At 44.0% G+C, this 12,500-nt stretch overlaps 1 protein-coding gene across 30 annotated transcripts in view; it reads left to right on the top strand.

The window, feature by feature from the left end:
• Window positions 1-12,500, top strand: part of LOC122262361 (CUGBP Elav-like family member 1) — a 635,722-nt gene that overhangs the window by 169,100 nt on the left and 454,122 nt on the right. The window contains exon 1 of one of the 30 annotated variants that reach the window (XM_086547237.1): window positions 6,581-6,609. The exons of the other annotated variants lie outside the window; for them this stretch is intronic. Coding sequence (XP_086403363.1) covers window positions 6,596-6,609 — 14 coding nt within the window. The 5' untranslated portion in view covers window positions 6,581-6,595. Of the gene's footprint in view, window positions 1-6,580; window positions 6,610-12,500 lie in introns of those variants that run through there. 30 annotated transcript variants of the gene reach the window in all.

The following is a 12,500-nucleotide window of genomic DNA, read 5'->3' as shown; positions in this document are numbered from 1 at the left end:
GTCCGTCCGTTCGACTGTGACTCGCATGGCGCTGCAACAACATGGACATGTCAGAGGCATGACACAATAACCTGTATTTATTATATATGTCACGGTTGCACTGTCAATTGCAAAACGAAAGCGGATAAACTGAGAATATGATGTATACTTGGTTGATATATTGTTTGTGTTGTTTGTTAGGATGTTTTTGTTTCATTGTTGTTAATGTTGTTATTGTTGTTATGATTATGATTTTATTTATGTGTGTGTGTGTGTGTGTATGTGTGTGTGTGTGGATGTGTGTGTTTGGGTGTTTACATGTATGCATACATGTATTCATATGTGTACATAGACCATAGATGAGATGGGTCTCACAATTCTACAGGAGGAGGGCTGATGAAGGGAAGGGGGGAGGGGGAGGGGAGGGAGGATGGCTGATGAATGAGGCAGGGGAGCAACAAAAAGTTCGGGTAAGTAATATCAGGTTCTGTGGGCCGTTTGAGGTCTCGTGGCCTGGGTGGTTTGGTTTCTCTACTTTTTTTTCTTTATTTCTTTGTGATCTTCGTCTTTTGTATTTTATTATTATTATTATTATTATTATTATTATTATATATTTTTTGTTTTTGTTTATTATAAAGCAGATCTAGGGAAAATTTTCCCTCGAAGTAAAGGATTTATCTTTTTCTCCTTTTGGATTATTTTTCTTTCGTCTTATTTACACTATTTTTTCTATTATTTATGTTTTCTATTTTTTTTATTGTTTCTTTTATTTCTATATCTTATTACATATGTATTTCCCTTGGGCATAGTATCCTCTCTTTCTCTCTCTTTCTCTCCCTCCCTCCCTCCCTCCCTCCCTTCCTCGCTCACCCTCTCTCTCTCTCTCCCTCCCTCCCTCCCTTTCTCCCTCCCTCCCCCCCTCTCTCTCTCTCTCCCTCCCTCCCTCCCTCCCTCCCTCCCTCCCTCCCTCCCTCCCTCCCTCCCTCCCCCCTCCCCATTGCCTCTCTCTCCCCCTGCCTCCTCCTCCTTTTCCTCTCTCTCTCCCTGCCTCCTCCCTCCCCTCCAATTGCCTCTCTCTCTCTCTCTCTCTCTCCTCTCTCTCTCTCTCTCTCTCACATCTCTCTCTCTCTCCTCTCCTTCCCTCTCCTCTCCTCTCTCTCCTCTCTCTCCTCTTTCCTCTCTCTCTCTCTCTCTCTTCTCTCTCTCTCCTCTCACCCTATTTCTCTCTCTCTCTCTCCCTCTCCCTCTCTCTCTCTCATCTCTTACTCTCTTTCCTCTCTTCCTCTCTCTCTCTCTCTCTCCCTCTCTCTCTCTCTCTCTCTCTCTCTCTCTCTCTCTCTCTCTCTCTCTCTCTCTCTCTCTCTCTCTCTCTTCCTCTTCCTCTTCCTCTTTCTCTCTCGCTCTCTCTCTTTCTCTCTTTCTCTCTCTCTCTTTCTCTTTCTCTTTCTCTTTCTCTGACGCACAACACAGTCAAAAAAAAAGAGAAGGCGCGAGACAGAGCGAAAATGGGCGTCACATGTTTGTTTACATAACAATGAAATGTGGATCCAGTTTCATGCAGTCATGTTAGCGCGCGGTTCTTTGGACTAACAGGAACTCGTGTAGTCTATTTGAAGTGATCGAATGATTAAATTGATGTTAATCGCCTGATAATTGCAAAGGAAACGCAAGTTGCTTTTCGCCCCGGGAGGTGAGTGAGGGCGGGTTGGGGGGTGGGGGGTGGGGGTTAAGATAAGTGGGTTCCCCTTTCGTGTTCGTTTGATGATTAAGTTTTGCACACACTCTTCCTGGATGTGTATGTTTTTTTTCCTCTCTTTTTCTTTATTTCTCTCTCTCTCTTTCTCTCTCTCTGTCTCTCTCTGTCTCTTTCTGTCTCTCTCTGTCTCTCTCTCTCTCTCTCTGTCTCTCTCTCTCTCTCTCTCTCTCTCTCTCTCTCTCTCTCTCTCTCTCTCTCTCTCTCTCTCTCTCTCTCTCTCCTATTCCCTCTCCCTCTGTCTCTCGCTTATTCTCTCTCTCCTTTTACCTTCCCCTTAATTAATTTTCAACACTTCTCTCTTTTTTTCTTTCTCTTTTTTGATTGAGTCAAAAATATAAATATTACATTTCAAAAGCAACATATAAAATGACTCCAATATTTTTCGTACGTTTGTTTCCGCACATTCATTAATAATTCTTCTTAAAAATAGGATGAATGAAATGATGCAAAAAAAGAACGGAGATTAAGAAAGATAATGCAGAATAAGGGAAGACAGTGAATGTATTTAAGTTTTTATGCAGTGAGTAAAGTCTCTCGTGGTGAATAATGTATTGCACGATGAATGAAATCTCAAGCGATGAATGATATCATACGCAATAAATAAGGCTTTACGCGATGAATAAGCCTTAGGTCATTTGAGTGTCATGAACCTAGGCGTCGAGTGAGCGAGAATGTATGCAGGCTTTCAATATGACGCGAACGATTTTTCTTTCTTTTTTCGTTTTATTCTGTCATTCTCTTTCTATCTTTCTCTTTCTTTCTTTCTCTCTCTCTCTCTCTTTCTCTCTCTCTCTCTCTCTCTCTCTCTCTCTCTCTCTCTCTCTCTCTCTCTCTCTCTCTCTCTCTCTCTCTCTCTCCCTCCCTCTCCCTCTCCCTCTCCCTCTCTCCCCCTCCCCCTCCCCTCCTCCCCCTCCCCCTCCCTCCCTCCCTCCCTCCCTCCCTCCCTCCCCCCCTCCCCTGATCCTCTCATCCCATTGTACCCCTCCCCCTCCCCTCCCCCGCCCCTAAAAAAAAAAGTTATATGCAGGCAATAACTGAATCCATGCCATTTATAAACGATACAAATATTGCAATTGAATGTAAAAAAAAAGAGATAGATAGATAAAAAAAAAAGAGAATACAAGCAAGCAACTAATTTAAAGACCAAGAACGCAAACAACTCGGCTTTGCTTTGTTGTTTATGGTTGTTCCTCGGTGGTCGTTGGTTGTGGATGGATGGATGGATGGATGGATGGAATGAGGTGGGAGGGAATGTGCATCATTTGTAGCGGCTGAATATATGTTTCATTTTTATTTCGAATTTGTACGTACTTATATATATTTTGACGGCGAACTCCCGCCCTGTCCGGAATTTTTATATATATGTAGGGGAGGGGTGCATATAGCACACGCACACGCACACGCACACGCACACGCATACACACACACACACACACAAATAATGTATATATATATATATATATATATATATATATATATATATATATGTATATACATATACATATACATATGTTTGTGTGTGTGTGTGTGTGTGTGTGTATGCATGCATGCATGCATGCATGTATTCATATCTACATAAAAGCCCCCAAAGCAAGAAGAGACAGAAACAAAAAGAGCAGCTTTTTCCCCGGGCTTGAAATGGGAACAATCCTATTCATACAAGAAACGAGTGTGTATTTGTTCATTTGTCAACATATTGTTCACGATGCAGAGGCTCCAGCCTGGCCTCGTCGGAATATAACAGCTGAATTTGTTTCGTGTGTTTGTTTTGTTGTTGTTGTTATTCTTGCTGTTGATGACCGTAGCGCGAGATTTTTGGTTTATTTCATTGCTTTGTTATTGGTATTTGATCCATAACTGTCACTTACATATCGACGGAATATCATGTGTTTCATGGGGACAATTTATCTTTCTCTCTCTTCTTTTTTTATTTCGTTATCTTTCTCTCATTCGTTTAGTCTATGTTTCTCATTTCTTCCTCTCGTCTATGAACTCCCTCACCCCCCTACCCCATTCCCTCTCCCTTCGAATCTTACTCTACCATCTCTTCCCCTCTCCCTCTCTCCTTCCCTCGCCCCTTCCTCTCTCCTTCACGTGCTCAATTCCCCACCCTCTCTCCCTCACCCTCACCAACCCTCTCCCTCTTCTCTTATTCCTCCCACACCCCCTCACCTCCCTACCCCTTCCTACTCACTCACCTCTTTTCTTCCTCTCTCTTTAACTTCCTTCCGACTCCCTCCCTCCTCCTCACCCGAAACCCCTTCTCCCCCCTTCCTCACCCTCTCCCCTTAATTCCCTTCCCGACTTCCTCCCTCCCTTACCATAACCCTCTCCCCCTCCCCCTCCCCTTAACTCCCTCCCTCCCTCACCCTCTCCCCTTAACTCCCTCCTTCCCGACTCCCTCTCCCCCTCCCCTTAACTCCCTTCCCGACTCCCTCCCTCACCCCTCACCCCCCTGCCCCCCGCCGACTGGAAAGCCCCGTGATCCTCTCGCTATGCTATCAGTCGGTCCACTCGCCCGCCCTCCGTGCATCATCAGGAGTCAGTCAGTCAGTTAGTCAGTTAGTCAGGACTACTAGGTAACTATCAACTAGTACAGACTAGTGATGTTTGCTCTTGCGTAACCAATTAGCGAGCTCTATTAATTACGTGTAATATGATGATTAAGTCCTCTCCCTCCCCCCCCACACCAGATCATAGAGATTGTACATTGTATGTTTATGTAGTGATTAAATGTTTTTTTAGTTGTTTAAATATCATTATGATTATTTTTTTTTTCATATGTAAGTATAACCGTCGCATTGTTGATTGTATTGCGAATGTCGAAACTTGATTGTATTTGCGATGTCGTTATTACCGGGCCGTTGATGATGACCGTTATTTTTGAATTATAATTGGAACCGTTATTATGAATATGCTCGATATTATTAGCGTTATTATCATTGGTATTGACAATACTGCTTTTATTTTGTGTCGCTGCGAGGCTGTTATTACTGTTGTTGTTTTTGTTTTGTTGTTTTGCTCGGAGTGTCACTGCCAGTGTGTCGTTATTATTGCTACAGTTGTGATTAGTTTTTGTAGTTGTGGTGATAGTGAGGGTGGTAATGGAGGTTGTGGCAAAAAATGGTTGAATCTGTAATGGTAATATGATGATCATGGTAACCATAGTAGGGAATTGAGATGATGATGAGGGTGATAGGGACTCTCTTTTCTCCCCCTCCCCCCTCCCTCCTTCCTTAACTCTGTGTTTGGATTTTTTTTGTTCTTTTTTCTTCTTTTTTCTTCCCTCTGGTTGTTACTGAGTTATCTCTTCACCTGCTTTTTTTATCTTTCTTTTTCTCTCTCCTTCATTGCTTTTACTTCCCGCTTTCCTTCCCTTCGCCTCTTTCCATCACTTCCCTCTCCCTCCCTTTCCTTCCTTCCATCTCCTCCCTTTCCCTCCTTCCTTTCTTCCTCTCCATCCGTTCACCTCCTTCCTTCATTACTTCCCTCTCCCTCCCTTTCCTTCCTTCCATCTCCTCCCTTTCCCTCCTTCCTTCATTCCTCTCCCCTTCCTCTCCATCGTTTCACCTCCTTCCCTCCCTCCCTCCCTCCTTCTTTCCCTTCACTCCCTCCCACCCCAAGATACGAGATCCATAACTCCGCCGTCAATACATTTGGGGAAAAAAATAATCCCTAGTGATTCATTTTCTTCGTTATTACTTTTTTATCTCCTCTTCCGAAAAGTGTTTTAGCGGGAATGTTTATTTCGTCGACTAGACCTCGGAGGAAAAGTTGTGAAGGGAGGGAGGGGGGAAGGGGAAGGGGAGGGGGCTGAAAGAGATTTAGTTAAGATAGTATCGATGTCGGGGGTTAAGATTTTGTTACACAACTAAGGGCTGTCTTGTTTTGTTTTTTATTGTTTTTTCAGTTTTTTTTTTATTATTATTACGATTATTATTACTGTTGTTGTCATTATTATTATTGCTATTATCGTTATTGTCATTAATGTTGTTCTGTATTGGTGGTAATAGAAAAAAAAAACGTTTTTCTCTCCAGTGTCGGACTAATATTTCTTTTCTATTTTTCAGAATTACTGTTTGATATCATTAATGTTATTCTCTTTCATCTCTCTTGGTTCTTGGTTCTTCATGTTGATATTTTGTTTTTGTTTTTGGTTTTCTCACTGGAATTTTTGCTTTTCCTTCTATCTTCCATGATATTTGGATTTTATTACTGTTATTGTTATTTGTATTATTGTTGTTATTATTCTTACTCTTATTCTTGTACGTGTGTGCGTGTTTCTGCAAATTAGAAAATTACATCGGCAACTCAGAACGACGAGTTTCGATATTATAAAAAAAGAAAGAAAGAAAAAAGTCCCGCTGTCGAATCACACAATTATGAAATTACAAAAAAAAGAACGAAAGAAAATAAGAGAAAGTGAAGTCGACACACGACACGGAAGGAAGGGAAATAACGTGAATAGACCTTTCAAATTTGAAACAGAACGACGTTAATTTACGACATTTGATGGCTGACTAGAAGAAAAGAACCGCCAAGGTTGAACGAGTTATTATTAAACTTGAGGAGACGTTCCAGCCATGACGGTTAGTCACGTGACTCTCTTTCCTCGATGGTGATTGGTCGGAATGGAAGTCCTTGATTGGCTGATTCTTATCCTGATGGGGACAGAAGCTTTGTGATTGGTTGATTTCTGTCCTTATTGAAAGGGAAAGGTGTGATTGGTCAATTTCTGTTTCGGTGAGAATAGCTTTGTGTATTTGGAATTAATTGTCTCAGTCTTACTTGTAATAGGACGTGAGTGATGTTTTACATTTTTTCGATAAAAAATTGTTTCACGTTTTTGAATCGTTCGAAATGGCTTGTTTAAGGTATTTAATTTTGGTTAGAGTTACAGCACTAACCTCATAAAGTCCTTACTAAAGCCAACCTAACCTAACTAATCTAACCTTAACTTAACCTAACCTAACTTAACCCTAACTTACCCTTACACTTTCCTCAACTTAAGCTAATCTTAACCAAACCTAATTATATCCTTCATCGTGCCACTATTTCAAAAGATTGTGTTATCATTTGTGATTGATTTGGTAAATACGCTGGTAACAGTACTTATGATTGTAAACAGACCGCACCGGTATTCACGAAAAGCTTGCCATAGTAGATTCAATCCTATATTTATTTACCAGTGGTTGGAGCATTGGTAAGTCCACTGGTAAATGCAGCGCCGACTCTCAATTTTTGCTTTATCTCGGCCAAAAGTCAACATTTAAGGCGACATTTCAGTTTGCATGTACACCTGTTATGATTACGATAATGATAAGTGTTCATTTGATATGAACATACCATAATAAGGGAAAAATTCACAGGAAACAAGCAAGAATAATGTTCATGCATCCTAGGGTAAATTTTGAGACAGCCACAGGCCTACAAAAACATTTTAAAAAATACATGGAATCAATAGTTTGATGAATTCAAACATAGTTTTCTTCTATTACATAATTGAAAAAAAAAATAAATATATATAAATGTTGTTTTAAGAAATTGGCGATTCATACCTTAAAGTTTAATAAACGAATTGTAACAGTTTCCGCGCCTATCGGAACTCTGGAAAAGGACAAAAATAGATATTGAAGCAGCCATCGGGCCTCTGGCAAAGGACAACAAGTTCCTCAAATAATGAGCAAGATGGTTTAGACTAACGGAAAAACAGGGAGGTCTTTAAAGATCACAAATGATATGAATAATCAGGCCAATTCATATTACATGGAAGAAGGTACAAACTGCACATCGCAATTTGTTATTTTTGTGTTTGTATTAATTTATATACTTATTCATTCTTATTAATTCAAAAGGCTTGATTGGCATTTCTTTTTGTATAATGCTGATACAAATAGCACCTCCATTGCATGATGTATTGCTGTAATTATATTTGATCCGTAAGATCATAGAATAGAATGCTTTCTAGGAAATGAATTTATGTAGAAATAATTTTACTCTAAATACATATGTATCATTTCCCCCCCCCGAAACACACACACACAACACACACACACACATATACACATACGCACGACACACACACACACTACCATTGCAACTAGGATAGTGAAGTCGATTTACCCTTACGCTTAGTGAATCCCACTTTACCATAGCTGGTAAACGCACTTGTAAATGGTCCCTAATATATGCCTTACAATCGTATGTTTGTGAATCCAGCCTCTGGAGGCCGTTCCTATTATGTAGGCCTATGTGTATGTCAGTGTTTTTGATGCTTGCATTGATTATATCATTACGAGATTTCATTTATTTATTTAATTTTTGTTCACACACACACACACACACGCACACACACACACACACACACACACACACACACACACACAAACAAACACAAAAACACACACACAAACATACACAGACACACACACACACACACACACACACACACACACACACACACACACACACACACACACACACACACACACACACACACACACACACACACACACACACACACACACACACACACACACACACACACGCACACACTTGACATGACAATGGTGGCAAGGGAGGGTCACGAGAGGTCAAGTCATAACATCCCTCTTTTGAGACGGTCTCGGTGTCGCGCGGTGGCCCTTCGACTCGGCCTTTTAGCTCTTTCCGGCTCGCTTGTGGCCCCATTACTCTGCCCATAGCTCTCTTTCCCCGCCAGGGACTCTCCTTACCCCTGCCTGCCTTTTTGCCTCGTGTTCTTTCCCCTCTTGTTTCTTTTTTTGGTTTTGTTTTGTTTTTGTTTTGTTTTGTTTGTGTGTTTGTTTGTTTGTCTGAGGTTCTTCGTTATTTCTTTTTTTCTTTCTTCATTCTCTCTTCTATCATTTGTTCTCGTTTTTCTTCTTTCCCTTCCCTTTCTGCTTTTATTTTTTTCCTCTATTTTGCTCGCTCTTTCCCTGCCCTCTCTCCTTATTCTTCCCTGTCTTCCTCGCCCTCGCCCTCCCTTCAACCTCCTCCCTCTTTCTCCCTCGATCCCTTCCTTCACCTAATCTCCCTCCCTTCCTTTCCCCTTCATCCTACCAACATCCTCTCCCTCCTCTCGCCCCTACCCTCCCTTCCCTGATCCTCTCCCTCCCTCCCTCCCTTCCTCCCTCCCTCCCTCCCTTCCCTGACCCTCTCCCTCCCTCCCTCCCTCCCTCCCTTCCTGTCCTACCCCTCCCTCCCTTTCCTGCCCCTCCCTCTCTTCCCTCCCTCCCTCCCTCCCTTTCCTGCCCCTCCCTCTCTTCCCTCCCTCGGCGCCTGGTGTCCCCGGCGTGGCAAGGAAAAGGTCGGCGGCCGCCTCAGCCCAGCGCCATCTGGTGAATAACGGGGCTAATTTTCGCGTCCTTGGTCGGGGATCTGTGTTGTTTTGGGCGACGACGGGTTAGTGTGCTTGCTTCTTGCTTGCTTGCTTGCTTGCTTGTGTGCTTGCTGACCCGGGGATTGCACTTATTTCTCTTTTTTTTGTCGATAGTCGTTTTTATTTTTTATTTTATATATATATATATATATGTATATATATTTGTTATTGTTTTTTGTTTTTTGTTTTTATTATCATCAATAACATCATCATTATCATCATTTCTATTTCTATTATCATTTCATCACTGAGTGTTTTTTTTAATCATTTTATGTTCTCTTTATTCATTATTATCCTTGTATGCCTTTGTTTGTTCTTTGTTTTATGCAACTACTGATAAGAATCTGAAGAGAAATGTCTGCAGTTTGTTTTTATCTTTTACGTTCTTCATATGTAATGTTTTTTGATAAGAAAGTCCGATAAAGGAAGTCATTTTTAAGATTTCAGAATTATGTAATGAACCATTCCGTTACCATCTAATATTAGACTAAGAGAAAGACCAGGAGTTTGGGTGGGTATATAGGGGGGGGGGGGCAGGGGGACGCTCAATTGCACGCGTCCTTGAGCGAACTTTTGCAACAATGACGCGAAGAGGCCGAGGAAATGGCACAAGAAGATTCATTCATTTTCGCCCTCAACTTCTGACGCCTTTTCCCTGCGTGTGTCGTGGTTTCTTAGCGCCCACTCCCGAGGCTTATGCTGTCCGTGTCTCTCTCTGTCTGTCTGTATGTATGTATGTATGTATGTCTGCCTATATGTCCTTCCTCCCACACGGAGCCAGCTCTATTCTCACACCACACGGCTAAATCAATATCTCTATATCTCTCTCTTGCTCTCTCTCCTCTCTCTCTTTCTCTCTCTCTCTCTCTCTCTCTCTCTCTCTTTCTCTCTTTCTCTTTCTCTCTCTCTCTCTCTCTCTCTCCTCTCCTCTCTCTCTCTCTCTCTCTCTCTCTCTCTCTCTCTCTCTCTCTCTCTCTCTCTCTCTCTCTCTCTCTCTCTCTCTCTCTCTCTCTCTCTCCCTCCCTCCCTTTCTCCCTTACTCTCTCTATCTCTATCTATATATCTATATATCTCCCTCCTCTGCCTCTTCCCTCCCTTCCTCTCCCCTTTCTCCTTCCTCTCTGTCTCCCCCCTCTTCCTCCACCACCCTCTCTCCCTATCTTTCCTCCTCCTTCTCCTCCTCCTCTTCCTCCTCCCTCTTCCTCCACCACCCTCTCTCCCTATCTTTCCTCCTCCTTCTCCTCCTCCTCTTCCTCCTCCTCCCCCCCCCCTTCCTTCCCTCTCCACCCTCTCTCCCAAACCCTCTTCCTCATCCTCTCCCCTTCTTTCTCTCTTCCTCTTCTCATTCCTCTCAACTTCTCCACCCTCTCACCCTGAAACACAAATCTTTACTCAACTTTACCAAACACTCTCCACCTGTTGTGAGAAAATAAAAGACGAAATCGTATAGGCCTATTCGATTAATTTGATGCGGCCGTTCCCATTACGCTCCCTAATCGCATTCGGGAGTAACAGGCATTCTCCAGGCGTGGGATTAGGTGCAGGTGTATTGGGAAAGAGGGAGAGCGGGACGGGGGGCGCTCCTCCCTCGTATTAGGGAATGGGGAGCGGCGGGGAGAGGGGGGGGGGTGTAATCTTAGGCCTATGTCAGGCGATATTTCATGTGGCTTGTCTGATTTCACGCCCTCTATATTTTTTTTATTTTTTTATTCATACATGTATAATTTTTTTTTTCCAATCCACGCTCGCTCTCTATAGGGGGAGTCGCTATGGTGTCATGGTGAGACAGGGTGTGCGACAGGTAGGTATGGTGTGGGATGTGGTGAGGGAGAGGAGGGTGAGAGTGCGGCGCGCGGGGCAGGTGAGAGGCGGTCCGGTCCTATTCAACAGGTAAGCGGGAAGTGTTGCTTGTGCTACTTCTGTGGACGAGGATGATGATGATAGTGATGCCTGCTCTTGCTCCGATCGTGGTTGTGGTGAGGGTCCTTTTTACGAGGGGTCATGAGCGATAGGGTGGTGGGGTATGGTGACCACGACCATCTTGCACGGTTGGCACGTGTAAGGAGGGCAGGATCGTTGGCCGTGTGTTGGCAGGAGAGCGGCTTTGTTGGAAAGAGGTCAGAGGCAGGAGTCAGGCGGACTCAACAGGTGAGAGAGAGGAGTGTACAGAAGGTTAGTGAATAATCAATACACGCGGGACATTCAGTTCATCCTCCTCCCTCCCTCCCTCCCTCCCTCCCTCCCTTCCCCCTCCCTCCTCTAGTCCTCCCTGCCTCCCTCTCTTCCTCCCTGCCTCCCTCCCTCCCTCTCTTTCTCCCTGCCTCCCTCCCTCTATTCCTCCCTGCTTCCCTCCCTCTATTCCTCCTTCTCCCCTCTTTTCCTCCCTCCCGTCCTCCTCCTATTATTCCTTCCTTCCTTCGTCCTCCCCCTATTCCTCTCTCCCTCCCTTTATCCCTCCCTCTCTCCTTCTCTTCATCCCTTCCCCGTCCATACCGCCTTCCTCGCTAGGGGTGGGGGTTGAGGGGAAGAAGGGCGGGGGGGGGGGACGTCCCTTTGGATTAGGATGTCGCGTTTGGGAAAGGTAGGAGGGGGGGTAGGGTAGGGAAGGACGGAAAGGGAATGGTAGGAAGGGAAGGGCAAGGGAGAGAGAGGGAGGAAAGGGAGAGATAGAGGTAGAGAAAGAGAGAGGTAGAGGGAGGGAAAGGGGGAGGTAGAGGGAGGGAAAGGGGGAGGTAGAGGGAGGAAAGGGAGGAGGTAGAGGGAGGAAAGAGAGATATAGAAGGAGGAAACGAAGAGGTAGAGGGAGAGAGAGGGAGGAAAGGGAGTAGGGGAAGGGAAGGAAAAGGGAAAGGAAAAGTAAGAGTAAGAGTAAGAGTGAGAGAGAGAGAGAGAGAGAGAGAGAGAGAGAGAGAGAGAGAGAGAGAGAGAGAGAGAGAGAGAGAGAGAGAGCAAAGCTTACTGTACCACCTCATATGTATCTCTTTGAATATTTAGTCGGTACATGGGAGACGAGGGATTTGGGTGGGTCTCTCGTGGCTTCATATCCCCGTCGGGGGAAGGGGGAGAGGGGGAGGAGGGGGGGCAGGCGGGGGCGACGGAAGCGAAGTGTTTGGTTATTGGGTGTGTGTCTGTTTTCGTGTGTGTGTGCGTGAGTGTGAGTGGTTTACCTGTCTACCTGCCCTTAAAGCTGCGTTTATTTGTATATTAATTCGATGTTTGAGATGTATATTCTTTTTCTTTCTTCTTTTTTTTTTCCTTTTACATTTACTACATATACACTATCTATGTACATTCATAAACACCTGTCTATCTATCCCCCCACCCACCCTGTTGGCACGTACCAGAAAAGCCAGTGGTTAGAGGCAC

This window comes from Penaeus japonicus, unplaced genomic scaffold (assembly GCF_977035675.1).
Source record: "Penaeus japonicus unplaced genomic scaffold, GWHDUDI00000001_assembly GWHDUDI00000019, whole genome shotgun sequence".
NCBI lineage: Eukaryota > Metazoa > Arthropoda > Malacostraca > Decapoda > Penaeidae > Penaeus > Penaeus japonicus.
Note: the sequence above shows the minus strand (reverse complement) of the source record. Positions and strands in the feature narration are given on the sequence as shown.